General features: G+C 36.9%; 1 protein-coding gene across 9 annotated transcripts in view; it reads right to left on the bottom strand.

Moving 5' to 3' along the window:
- PCLO (piccolo presynaptic cytomatrix protein) overlaps nt 1-14,899 on the bottom strand; it is a 372,356-nt gene that overhangs the window by 155,204 nt on the left and 202,253 nt on the right. For all 9 annotated transcript variants that reach the window (XM_040548286.1, XM_040548292.1, XM_040548308.1 and 6 more), the window contains exon 7: nt 3,532-5,743. In XM_040548286.1, the coding sequence (XP_040404220.1) occupies nt 3,532-5,743 (2,212 nt within the window). The remainder of the gene's footprint in view (nt 1-3,531; nt 5,744-14,899) is intronic.

The raw sequence follows: 14,899 nt of genomic DNA, 5'->3' as shown, positions 1-14,899 counted from the left end.
AGTAATAATATTCTGTATGTCCTCTATGTGGTAAAAACAACCATCTGATATTATAGCAGGTCTTTGGACAGATCTTAATCTTGGTTCTGATGTTATGCAATCTTTTCCTTCTTAACCATGCATAATTTGATCTATTACAAAATGGTTTGAAAATATCGTTCAGATTAGCATATAAGAAGTAAAGAAACATACGTAAAGGTTAATACTTGTATGGCTAGTGATCAGTTACTGATTAATTGCTCTCAATAAAACACTACAACCTAATACACAGATCCTTTATGCTTTACACATTTGTGCCAGTTGGCTAATGCCTGCATGTACCAGTCTGGTTCATAACTCATCTTGTGAGAACTGAGGCTTATAGTAAGAACCTAACAAAGTTTCCTGATCCCATATACTAATGTTGACTATCACAACCAGTGTCATCAGCTGAACAGAAAAGAGTGATTTTTTTTCTCCTCCTGCCATCTCACCTGAAATAACTTTTGCTGGACTTCTTCCTTAAAAAACTAGGACATACACAGAATTTCCATGCTACAGCTCAGACCAGCCTACTTTTTTCCCCTCCCCCCCAAAAAAAAAAGCTATGATGAATGTGCGTATTTTATAGGAAATTTCAAAAAGTATGTGTATATAAACATACACACCACACTCGTATGTACAGAATCACAGAATCATCTAAGTTGGAAGAGACCTCCAAGATCACGCAATCCAACCTCTGACCTAACACTAACAAGTCCTCTACTAAACCACACTACTGTTTTTGGCTTGATTTGGCTAAGATGAATCACTGATGGTCTTAGAGTCAGATTGCTTCACCTGTAAAAACTTTTGCCGGAGTCAATAAGGTTCCATTCTGTTAATTAAACAATTAAAAAAGGTGAGATTGGATGCCAGGTTGTGGATTCCAAGAATCCTGATCAGAAAAATCCCTGATCTAAATCACTCACACATGAAATCACTCTGTATCCCATGGATAAAAATTTACCAAGGGTCAGCTGTGCTATAGTGATCATGAGAGTTAATATAGTTATAGATGCACAACAGATACTACTGTTATTGGCAGAGTGCAAACCTGAGCATTCACAGTAATTTCATGTCATCAGCAGAGACTATCACTAAAGATATTGTTTTATATTTTCAACTGCTGTGTGCATGGTGAAAAATCAGTGTGCAGATTCAATTTTCTTGATGCTTTCATACCTGAATTTTAAGTTACTAAGCTCTATGATAGAGTCAACAAATCAGTATTTAAAAGAAGAAAAAAATCCTTGAGGTGAGAAAAGGTACAATTTATATATACTGAGCTGGCCAGCAGGGACTATTTACATTCATAAAATTAAGCAATAAAAATAAAAGAAATCTGTGTTAAAAAGTTGAATACAAATGGCAAGAGTAGCTGTCCACTGTCAAGGCACTAGAGGGAGAAGTACAGTCCTGAGAAAAGAAGACCATAACTTTTTGAAAAACTGTAATCACTTTTCAGGGATATTTTGTATCTTACACCCAATTACATGGATTATTTTCAATTCAAGGTGCTTGAAGTGCTTTTATTTACCAAAACTATACATAAAATGGTCCAGCCAGAAGTCCTCTCAGAAGGAAAAAAAAAACACTTGAGAAAAATTAGAAAAAAATATATTGCAGAAAGGGGAAGCCTGGTATTCAGAGACCTGTCAGTCTAATAAGGAACATTTGAATTGAGATAGAATGCTTCTGAAAGAGTCAAACTAATCAGAAACTAAGTTAAAACCAAACCAGATCTAACCTAATATGTAAAATGCATGCCTTGTACAAATATATAACAGAGACGTAATGCACTGTAGTGCAGAAATAGAATTCCCTATGACCTGCTTATATGAAGTAGAATAGTACCAGATCATCTTTTTGCAGTCCAGTTTGGTTATCCTTATTTTTCATGGGGAAAGTCCTGTGTCTTGCACAATGTGACCCTTCAATTACTCTATAATAGCCACAAGCTGAGTCGAGACAAGATAATAATTAAGTTGCAACTTGGGGGGGGGGGGGGGTGTTCTTTCAACTGACTTCTGGTTTAATTATATGGCTGTGTGTGTGTGTGTTAAGAATTTAAGAATAGTGAGAATACTTAAATTTGTGATGAAAATCAAAAATGGTGACACTCTTGAACCTCCTCTGAAACACAGACTTCGTGAGGAGGTTAGTATCTAAGAAATATGAAAAGAAACAGAACAAAACACTGCAATATATTGTAGTATCAGGACAGCAAACAGATTTCATTTTCTAACCCTTATGAAAGATTCAGCTTTTATAAAAAGGCAATAACATACAAAGGAACACTGAGGTTAATATAAACCTAAAAAATAAACCGTACTACTTCATAATCATGCAAATATGTCTTTTGAGACAATCATTGCCATTTACAGACAATATAGCGCATGCAAAGTCTCTTTTATTGTGCAGTAAATACACATAAGAAAAAGTTAAGGGAGCGCATACAATTTTAAACATATTAATTTCATTTTCTTTCAAATTGTCTTAATGATTTTTAAACAATTTAGAATATATTGTCTGAACTAATTCAAACAAAAGTGATACATAATCTGCAATTATTCAATACTTAACATCAGTTTTAACATTCTGCTGTACTTATTTAGAAGAAACATTTTTAATTGCACCATTTATTATACATCAGAAAGGTTCCTTTCATGAACCTAAGTGAGAAAAACTCTTGTGCTTATTTGGCAGACATATTGTATGTGGTGCATATAAAAACAGCTATGCTGCATACTCAATCAATAGAAATAAAATACTTTATGGAAGTTTATTGAAGGATGTGATTGTCTTGCACCATCCAAATGACAAATTATCTTACATCATCACAAGTCTGAATGCACAGAAGTCCACATAACAGGATGCTGTCAACAAACCATATGTAGAATGCTATTCTGCTACCACGTTAAGTTCTATATGGTTCAAACATACAATATGTACTTAATGAACATACTATTTCTATATATATGTAGATTTAAAGTGGTGCATCAGGAGATGGAACTATCAGTTCTTGAATTCTATAATGAAATTTCATGCAATTAAAATTACTAGATATTTTTAGAGGATTTGGAAGATTATTTCCAAATCCCAACAAAAACTATTACAGGTAAGTTCAATGATCCACTGTCACTGGAAATGGCTCCACATAAAGACTGATGGTAGGGTATGAACTGTACACAGAATATTCTACACACCGTCATTAGAAAAGTAGACATCAACAAAAGAAAAAGAAAATGCACAAGCAAACCAAAAGGAATGCAAATCAACAATACAGTGAGCATGCTTGAGTAGCTTAACACCATCCAGAAACTGCAGTTAGGGTAAAATAAAAAATACCAAGTAAAACAAAACAAATCAAACCCCAAAAATGTAGATACACAGAAGATGCACCAAGGAAAAGTAAGAACAAGTCTTTGCGATATAACAAAAATTAGACACATGCATAGAAATGAGGGTTTGCGTTGTGATAGTAAGATACCAGTCTGAGGCCTAATTTACCTTCACTGTCTGACATGGCATGCTGGAAGTCATCCATGATGAAGGCTATATCTCGATCATAGCCTCGAGTCCGTGACTCCTCCCTCATATGTTGCTGGACCTCAGGTAATGAATGGCTCGATCCAAACTGGTCCCTGGTATCTGCAGATATTGGTGGCAAGGGTCCAGCTGCTGCTCTTGCCATTCCCATTGGCTGGCCAACGGGACTTAGTGGGCTCTCTTCCTCTGAGTTCTGCGCTACTATTGGGATCCTTCCCCTGCTTTGGCTAATAGGTAGACTGGTGGGTTTAGTTCTTCCAGAAGGTGCTGCATGGCTAAACGAAACATCTAGGGGTTCAGCTTCTTGGGCTTTCAGTCTTAAAGAAGAACTGGAAGAATCCCTTTTCAATGACAAATCAAGCCCATAAACTGAGGAGGGTCTAGATGAGGGCCTAGATCTACTACCACTGCTATAAGACTTGTCTGCTTCATCTTGTAATGTGGATCTCATTGTTGGACCTAGTGCAGTCCCAAGGCCTGCTCCAATGGATGAAGTCAGTGGTGGCCCCATGTACTTCTGTTGGTCAGTGATGTTTTTTCTAAGGCCAAAAGTGATATCATCCTGAAGAAGCCTTGCCCTAGTAGTAATTCCCCCAAGTGATGAAGTGCTTGATGAAGTCATGTAGGTTGAATAGTCAGGCTCAAGGTCTCTGCTTTCTTGGATGGGTGAAAACTTTGTTAGTTTGGGGTCTACCAAAGCTTTCTTGTGTTTTGACTGCTTTTGGTAGAGGAGGGCTGCTGGAAGCTGCTTAGCAGCCTGTTTCTCAAGGGTAAGCCTACCTATGCTGTATTTCTCAGATTTGGGAAAATGCCTGTAGCTGCCCTCCGCATGGTAATACTGTGACAGGCCAGCCAAGTGATCAAGACTTTCTGCACCTCTACGGAACTCTTGCTTTATTTGATGTTTCAGAAGTTTGAGCTCATAAGGGTCCTCCATTGGGTCTTCATCAGCTTTAACATATGAATGTAACCTAGAAGAAGTCTGCAGTGGTGCTAGGAAGTCTGATACTTCTTGTGCTCTCCTGGCCTCAGCTGTGCGAAGTAGTCTATCTGTTTTGGTAAGATCTTTCTCATGGAGGCTAAAACTGGAACCCAGTGTTCCTGTTCCTTTAGTAAGTTCTCCTATGTCATCAATCAGCACATAATTTCGGGGTGTATGGTGGTGGTCTATATCTGCATAGAATGAATCTGCAGATATGCTTGATATAGGGCTGCTTGCCATGCTGTTTCTCTCGTCTAATCCTAACCTTAAGTCCAAGGTAGTGTATTTACTACCTAGTTGGGAAACTGCATAACTATTGTCAGTTGAAACTGGTGCTATCATGAGAGGCTGATTGCGAATCACATCATAGTTCGTTGTTATCTTAGGCTCCAAATATAACGGAGCTTGTCTTGGCTTTGGCTGTATCACCATCATCTGTGATGGGAGCTGATATGATGGCTGTTGAGTTGGTGGAGGTTGAGCCTGTGGAGTAAAGGACATAGTAGCTCCCGTTTGGAAAGCTGTTTGGGTTTGATAGGGTGAAACCTGCTGGTGATACAAAGGCTGCTGTTGTTGGTAATGTGATTGCTGTGTGAACTGAGTTGGTGCTTGTGTAGGCAGGGCAGGAGATGAATATTGATACTGAGCATATGGGCTTGTAGCAGGGGCAAACTGTGTTTCTGGCTGGGTTTGTGGTGGAATAAACTGATTAAATTCTGTTTGGGGTGCAGTACGTGGTCTTTCCAAGCCGTGTTGAGTTTCTATTCTTGTTGACCTGGTATTATTAACTTCACTGTCTGACATATAATCACGTTCTTCTGCTACTCCTTGGAGATAGGCACGCTCTCTCTTTTCTCTTTCTTTTAATAAGGCCTCTTTCCTCCTATTAATGCCCATTTCCAAGTATCTCAGTTTGGCATCTATTTCTTTTTCCTCTTCATCTAGCTCTGCTTGCTTTTTCCTAAGCTTGGCTGATTCCCGTTCAACCAGATCCAATTCCCTGTCTATATCCTGAAGAATTTTGGCTCTGGCCATAGTGGTGGTCCTGCAAATCCTTCTGCGTGAAACGGATCCCACAGAAGTATATGGCAACTGAGTTCCTGCTGTTGCTTCCTCTGGAGGTGGGTTGGGCAGAGTCCTCTTCACCTTCTTCTGAGTGCCAGATGGAGTGATGCTTGAAGAACCTTTTGTCTGCAATAGAAGAAACAATACTGAATCACTGTTCTGGAGGCTTGATTGCCAATAGATCACAAGGAGTTTTAAATTTTTTCATTGTATGGATTTCTGTCTTAATCACATACTTTCTGTAACTGAGATGGAAGCTTGTGGTATCTGTGAATAAGCAGCAGCAAACAGCATGAAAAAAAATGCTAGTAGTCTGCTAAAGGTCAGGAAGATGAGCAATCTATTGCAAAATAAAGTAGATACTCACTAGGGCTTTGTTTAACCTGAGAATGAAAAATCTACTTTATATTCTTAAAAATGAATTAAGATGGTAATTTATTTATTTTAATCTCCATATACTTTTACTTAAACACACACAGTGTGTGTATATGTTTGAGGGTAGTAATATATTGACCTATGCACCTTCCTTCTATATAACATTTAATGGAAAGAATATATATGTATAATTATAAATGCACATGTATACAAATTCATATATATATATATATATATAGGTATAATCATACGATATAATAGAAGCCTCTTAGCCAGACAACGAGACATCGAGTGCATACTGGGAATTTATAGCTTGTACTAGAATCCAGACACCAAAGCTGGATTTTCTTGTGCCACCACACTTGATACAAGAGGTAGTCCCCTCAGTCCACCTTGCCATCTTTGTCTCACTTCTGCTGTTACACTTTAAAACGTAAAGAAGTTAAGCAATATCAAAATACAGGAATCCACTCAGGCCAGATGTCCAGACTTCTCCACAGTTAATGGTAGGAGGGTGATCCACTCTGCCCTAAGAGAAGCATCTACCTTAGGCTGCTGAACCATTTTTTTGGAGATGGCTACTCTCTTCAACTAGGAAAGCAGGCACCATAATGGGTTAGATGCAATCTACATTGCACTCAAAATTACTAGTGCTTATGAAAGATTTATTTCAGTTTTGAAGTAAATTTAGGCTCCCACTCAATGTAGATACACTAAGAAGTGGAACTTTAATAATTTTGAAATTGTACCATAACTCCCCAATAGCTTGTTATGGATTTTTACGTTAGTGAAGAATAAAGGATTGGTCTATACAGGTACCCAAGAATAACCACATCAATCAGTACAGAATGCAGATTTGTTGATAGAAAATTATGGAAACACTTTAGCACAGTTTAATAAGGGAATTAAAAAGAATATTAACTAACTTGTCTCTTCTGCCTCTGCAGGCAAGCACAGCACTTTAGCAAGCATTAACTGTTATTAATTAAAAATGAAATTTCTTCTGAAATAAATGCTACTTCAGATAAGAAGTCAACAAGATTAATTTTAATTAGCAATAAAAAACACTGTTTTCCTAGTTTATTCTAATATGTTGTCAAGAAATTGTAAAAGTTTTTAGAACGAGTTGACAAAGATCTTTTACTGCTCCCCTGCTGGCTAATCTTAGCAAATCACAATAATCAACATTTGTCATGGATCTTTAAAGAAATACCCACTACCTTTTCAAGTGCCATGCCAGCTCTTTTCATCTTCTTCATCTCAATTCCATCAACTTCTGCATTTTTCAGATTTCAATAAATGTAATTTAATTTTGTTTTCAACTTTTTGTGGCCACTTCCCAAACTCATGTTTTGCCAACACATCAAAGAAACTAATTTTCTCTAGCTCAGTGTTTAGTTATAATCAAAGACAAATTAATCAACTACAGTAGGTCTAGTTGGCTATTAATTTATATTACAAATTCAGTCCAATACCACTGTTATTTCCCCCTCCCAAATTTATATAGCAATCACAGACGGTGAAGCAGTCACAGATGGTCACCAGTATTGGGGAACAGTTATTAATAACACACTCATTAAAAGGTCTCTAATGCTTTACAGAATTATTATTTTCAGATGCTAGCTATGTTGCTGATGAATAATTCCCATGTCAGCTAATAATGTATTTTATTAAAAAAACATATCTCATTTTAATATCTGTCTACATATAAATATCTTTGTCAACATATCAGACTGATAGACACTATAGGAAGATATACCACTTGCTTTTGAAAAAGCATTTATAACTTCTAGTTCTCAGCTGATGAGGAGGAAGAAGACCAGTCTTAATTATTTTTAGTTGCTATTTACACTGGAAATAGAAAAAAAATATATATGATTTTAGTACTCAGATAAAATGTGAGTCTTTATTCTTGGATATTCTCATCATCAGTTACATTAGCATGCTACCTGTGAACTGTATTAGTAGTTAAGGGAAATTCAACTTTAGTATTTAGGCAACTTTAGTATATAGGCAGATAAATATAGAGTAGTATTTAAATTTAGTTTTTTATGTTTCCTTTGAATTTGTTAACAGTCAATCAAGGAAAATAGACAAACTAGGGCTGACTTTCACCAAATTCTAATGTCTTTATAAAAACAAACGAACAAACAAACAAAACTGGAAGTAGAAAGGAATAATTGTACTGTCAGCTCTCTCCCTGTGTTACATTTATAATATATGCTCTTTTTAAGCTTATTGAAAGGAAACAGAGAAGAAACCTTCATGAAACTATTGCAGAGACAAATCAAAAAATCATCAAATACAGACAGGTATTTTTAGGGCTTACAGTTACTGGTTAAAGGTTGTGTTGGATGTCAGACAGGTGACCTTAAGTGAGTACTTTGACTGAAGAAGTCATGGTGTTTTCTACCGTATTTTGTCACATTTTCCATCCTTCTCATTCTAAGCTATTTGCTTCTAGTCATCTATTATCATCTTCACTAATTTTTTCTTGTTTTTTTTTTTTTTTTTTATGTGTTTAGCAAATGACAACTCTACCTGATGGCTTTAAATATCAAGAACTAGAAATAATTTATTCTGCTTCTTGTTTCACCATGACAACCTTATAAAAGTATTACTTTATTGCTGAACCTTATATGTAGAAAGAATTTCAAGCTACTCTGGGACTTCACTTCAGGATAGATATAATCGTAATCATATCTCATTCTGAGGCAAAGCTGAACTTCCTAAAATAACCCCAAAGGTTGTGTTTGAGATAAATGTACAGATATGTTATCTCCAACATTATAAATTAAAGAACTGAGGAAAAAACAACCTTTCCCCACTCCCACCAATGTGTAAGGTTAACAAGGTTTTGATAATAAAGATAGGAGATGGAAAGATGCATGCCTATGTCTCGAAATGCGGTAAATAAAATTACATGGAATACATCATTTGTATCTAGGAAAGTTATCAAGCAACAGAGAAAGACAAATCATTCATCCATTCTGAAAAGAGGTGACTTTAGGTGGGGACCGATGTAGGATACCAAGGGTAACCAACAGGTACCAATGGGGTGGAAGTAGAAGCCTGTGCTGTAACTGTCTGAGCAAAACTCTCACATCTGAGAATTTTCATGTATCAAAAAAATCCCCAATGGCAACCCTGTCAAAAATCCGTAACACAGTAAAAAAATGCAATGAAGCAGTTACACTCGTAAAAGGTTGGTATGGGTTATTCTTTGTTATGGTATGTGCTATTCATCTTCAGCAATATATCAGTAAGAATGGTTAGAATTTTTGGTAATTCGTTGTTTTAAACACTCAATTTACTTCAAAGGATCTGTTAAAATCAGTTATCATTCATTAAGGACCTTGGTATAATTTATTAGTATCTTTAAAATTGCTTGTAAATGAAACCTAATTCCAAAGGATGCATTAAGATAGGACACTATTGATAAACTACTTCATTTTCAGTATGGAATCCTTGACTGCATCTTTTTTTTTTTTTTTTTGTAGGATGCAGATGGTGATATTGGACAATGTTTTGTAGCAAATATTTTCTCCTTAAAGATTTTGTGGACCCTTCTGGACCTATAAATATTATATGGTAACCAATGGCTAGAGGGAACCAGCTTCACTGACCTTTGGTAATGGAGCAAGAATACTGAGAACCTTCTCTCCACTGCCTGACATAAGGTACATTTTATTGCACGAAGAGCCACATAGTGTGGGTACCCACCTCTGAAGCCAAGAGGCAAAAGGAAGCAGAGGAATTGTGCCATAAGGAAAATGTATTAAAAAGTGTAAATACACTTTTTATTACATAAAAGTCTCATGATCAGTATTGACAGTGGATATATAGGCTCTGAACAAATTTTAACCATCAGTTATAACCTACCAACCAGCCTGCACTATTTTGCCTCATGTGCCATTGCTGGCAATGGAGTTGGAGAGGTGTTTGATGAGCTGAATTTGGCCTTGTGCATGAGAGGGAAATACCCTGCTTCATGAGTAAAATGACAAAGCTTTTCTTTAATGTAACTCTTGTCTTTTTCTTTTCTGCAAGTATTTTGCTCTGGGGACTGAGCAGTGAAGCAGAAAACTAGTTTTTAAATCACTACACAGCAGCACAGAGATGCCAGTCAGTCTGATTTTCTCTCCTTTTTTTTTTACCACTCCTCTTCACTCCTTTGGAGCCTCTGTAGAGATATACTTCTCTGCTGTTAAAACCAGTATAAAATTTTCAGAAATACTCTATTCCAAAACAATAGACATTTCTCAGAGTTTTTTTCCTTTCATTTGTGTCAGTCACTCACTCTTCAAATAAGCACTTCTGTATTTTTCATCCTCTTGCTCCTTTCATTTTCTCTGTGAAATTGTTCAAAATTGCCATTTTCACTTCAAATGCAAGGGGAAAAGCACAGTGCACTTCCTAACGGATGACGTGACATGAGATATCAACTTCTTTCCTAGTCAAACACATAAAAAGCCATATGCTTCTTTTGATCTTGGGGGAAAAAGGAGAAATTCAATGAAAATTTAATATACAAACTACAGACAGATGTGGCCTGTACACATTGATTTTCAAAGCCATCTAAACCTCTGTTTCATCTACTTTATGTGAGTATGCATATTAGTTGTTCTCAGTCATTTACAGGGAAGATGACTGTTTTCCACAGATTAGTCTATTTGTGGTTCATTTGGAACAGGACTGAACATTTTTCCTATAAGGGCAATGGGGCAATTCCATCCTCAATTACACTGGCAAAAAATGAGGTATAGCAATTTAAATCAGTAGAGATACATCTTTGAAAAAAACAGTTTGTGAGAAGAATGAAATCCAATGTTTTGAAACTTTGACTCTAGATGTTGTAACTAGAACAATACTCCATGTGTGTGCATTCAACTGATTTTAGACAGCAACATACACACTATTCACAAGGTTACGTTTTCATTGCCTCAGCTTATATCTGCAAATGATAACTACAGTGTCTGCTTTTTCTGCTCACTGAAGACACAGCAGTCTCTTTACCCCTTGGAAGACGGACAATACTATACAGACATTCAATAGTCTATAGTATTTTTCTCCTATAGCTTAAGCCTTCTACAAAAGGGAAACATTTCTGGCTGAGTCAGGAAGAGCATCTTCAAAACTCACCTGAAAGCAATTTTTTATTCTTCATTTCCCTTTTCCTCTGCTATTCATCTTTTTAATTATATTACTCATCTTTGCAAAGTAGTCTGGAATACAAGCTGATGTGAGAGATTTACTGTCTAATTACATGTAATTCCACATACGTTAAATATATCTCAGTTACTTTACAACAGGGAAAAAGTTCCTGTAAGATTGATTCAGAGAATGGACATCTGTCAATCTAACAGAGTCAAATGCTCAGAGTTGAGCAATGCTTATGCATCCAAATTACTGTACCAAATGGGATAAATAATTTTTCCCACTACTCAGTCTCTAAGAAAGGAAAAAAAGGGAAAAATAGGGGAAGATGAAGGGGAAGGGAGAAAGGAAGAGGAGAAAGAAGGAAGAGATCCTGTCCTCAAAATTGAAAAGACCGTGGGAAGAATTTCTGCTCTGAATGACAAAGATTCCACATGTTGCTATAAAATCCTTGAAAATATTGCAGGACATACATAGCTGCTATGTAGGAGATGTTACTGATGCCTAATAAATGCTTATCCTTATGTGGTTTGTACCAAGATATGTTGAATATCCTTAAGTATTTTATTTATATATATATATATATATGTATCAGCATGCTAAAACTACCAACCAAAAGAAACTACTCTTCGCCCACTGCTCCAATACTGTGTTTTTACTATCACCTTTAGTTAGTACTCTAAATGGTATAGTACAATAGACAATTCAGAACTGAAGCCTGAATTTGATAAAGAATTCCAAGTAAATACTTTTGACTGTGAATTAAAGTGTTTCCCCTTTTTTAAATTGGTGATTTTTCAGAAGACAGTCTGAGAGGATCCAAAAGAATGGATTTATCTGGATGATATCCTTCTCATTATCATGAAAATTTCTGAAGAGGAGGTTTCTGAAAAATACTCTGCTTCAATGACCCAAAAGATTACAAAATACATGATAAAAGAGGATAAGGTAAAGGGAACTCTCTGCACTGCATAACAGCAAGTCAGAGAAGAAAAAGATTCACCATCTGGAGAAACATTAGTGGCAAAACTAGAATTTTGCTATGAGGTAGGTGTTTAATAAGATCAAGAAGGCTGTAGACTTAGGGTGGTTATGTATTACATATACACAGACACGTAATAACATAGTATACTACACCATAACACAATTAATGTTTCTTAATCATTCATCACTTCTTTCTTTTCCCCTATTGTTTCAATGACAGGTATTTTATGTAAGGAGGACAGAACTGTAGATATTCAGAACTTCCCAGCCTAACCTGTGGAAAGTTACCAGGTCTGTGAAGCAAACGGATCATTTGATGCCTGTGCTTGATTAAGATACAAACGTTGTCTGCACATGATGTGCTGTGTCTCCAGCACACCCTGTTTTCAGATTAACTAATGACACAGAACTGTACCTCAGTAACACGTTCTGATACAGAGGCTATGTGATTCTGTCACTGGTAATTCAAGTCTGTTATATTATAGAATATTGTACCAGAGGATTAATTGCTAATTTCAGGATTAGTTAGTTGATCGTGAAGCTGTTTGTGGCAGTAGAAAAAGGCACCACTTATCCTCTTCATCTTGGAATGATGAAGTCCTTCCAATAAATCTTTTTGTACGCTATTCAACATTCTTAACATGAGCTCATTCACTCATAGTAATTAATAATACACTGTTTCTCATCATGTAACCATCACATCATTATATGTCATTCCCTTCAGTCAGAATCATGAATTTTGTCTGAAGCTCAGATCTCATCTATGGAAAATTTTACTGGATTATGAAGAGTCTTTTCCCAGTCAATGAGAACATAATTTTAATTCTCTTCCTTTGCAATCTGAGAATCCTGGCCAGAAAATACTGGTGAGAAAAATTCAGAACAGTTTATACTTATCAGTAGGATACGCATATGCTGAATTAACACCATCTGTTTTCAACTGATATGAGACTACATAGCAAACTTTCAGCTGTGATTCAGAAAAAGCATCCCCTCTCCAAAAGAAATGAAGTATTAATCTTGTTTTATAGGAAAAAACAAACAAACAAACAAACAAAAAAGGTGTGAGGAAATCTTGGCTTTTTCTGCCTATTCTCTGCTACGGACTTCCTCCAAAGACTGGTGGCTGACAAGACTCCACATGCTGCTCCACAGCCTTGTTTATTTGCAAGAGCAAGGATTCATCTGCCCAAATGCAGACATAATGTGTGGAGCTAATCTGAGCTACTGAATTGAAAGAAAGCACAATTTTTCTTCAGCTCACTCAAGAATCACACCTGTTTCTCTTACTTACTGTCGAAACAGCCTCACATAACATGGATGTCATCTGTGAGTGTCTCAAGACAGAAGAGGTCAGTCCCACTCCTAGCAGCTGCTGCAGTTTGAATTCCTGCTTTTGGCTTTTCACGCAGGAGCTGTTTTGCAGCAGAGTTTTAATCATTTTCACCACACAGGAATCTTACCACCTCTGTGATTCTTCAGAAATGACACCTCTCCTCAGCAGTCAGAGGTTCTGGGCTCAGTTCATTTTGATTGTTCAGGCAGTGTTTATTCTCTTCTGCACTCCTGATGGTTTGTTTCCCTGGTCTAAAATGAAAGGTGGCAGAGTGAGCAGAGCCCTGATTAATCACTTTCTCTAAAAAGTGGCTCACACTGGGGAACAATGGGCATGTAAATCCTGCTGTAAAGCACAGATTAGACAAACACACCAAGTGCCTGACTGCATAATGTAGGTCTTTCTATATGCATCACAGCTACTCCTCTTTGTGTTCCCAGCTCAGCCCTGACTTCATCCACACTGCTGTGTACCTGCAGAACAACTTGCATCAAATTTCCTTCCTCCTTTTTCCAAAAGTGCCTTTATGTTTACCAATGCAACACATTAGAAACCATAGAAAAACACACTTCCGACTCTGCTTTTGTACCATGTATAGCTCTATAAGGCTTTTCAGATTCTTAAGAATCAACAGTTCTTCATGGTGGTGGCACAGCTGTCAAAATACCCAGAATTACGCGATATTAATTAGACAACTATATAGTTGAAGAGCCAGCTCAGTACAACTGGTACAGAAATAAGCCTATGTTATATCAAAACGGAAGGATTCTTTAAAATAAGACAAAGATCTTACTCTGAAACACCTGTTCACATTGCCTAATTCTAAACAACTGATTAGATAGGGAGCCTAAGAAGACTAATGGTGATTATCTTTCTATACCTGTGTTAGATGGCATGACATGACCCCAAGTTCAACCAGAGCCTCATTGTGAAACTGTGGAGATCTCTCTATAGAGGACATGCAAAACAAGGAGAAAAAGGGCTTTTAAACTCAGAGCTAGATTTCATATGAATACTTACATGTAACAGTTTAAAACAGAATTAGGCAAGGCAGAATGGAAACAAAAGGTTTATGAAACTCGCCTTGCCTGCTGATGCCTTGCTTCCAGGCTTCATTCCATTCCAACAACTCAATGGCTTTCTGATCTGCAGCAAGTTCTGCATAATCCTCTCCGCCTCAGCTGGACAAGTTGCTTTCTCCAACAGCTCAGGTTGTAAACCCATTCCTGTCACTTCTCTGCAGTTTCTCAGTATCTCCCTGAACTTCTGCCTGCAACATTTTTTCCCCCCTGTCTCTCCAACCCTCTTGCTCTGAAACAGGAGAACTCCCCCTGAAATATGCTCTGTTGCTCCCAGGGTAGGAGCAATCTCTCTCTCTCTAGAAGCTTCCAGCCAACCCAATCCTCTTCCTTTTTAAAGGAATGTAACTG

This window comes from Cygnus olor, chromosome 1, assembly GCF_009769625.2.
Source record: "Cygnus olor isolate bCygOlo1 chromosome 1, bCygOlo1.pri.v2, whole genome shotgun sequence".
Lineage (NCBI taxonomy): Eukaryota > Metazoa > Chordata > Aves > Anseriformes > Anatidae > Cygnus > Cygnus olor.
This window is presented reverse-complemented; position numbering and strand designations above follow the sequence as displayed.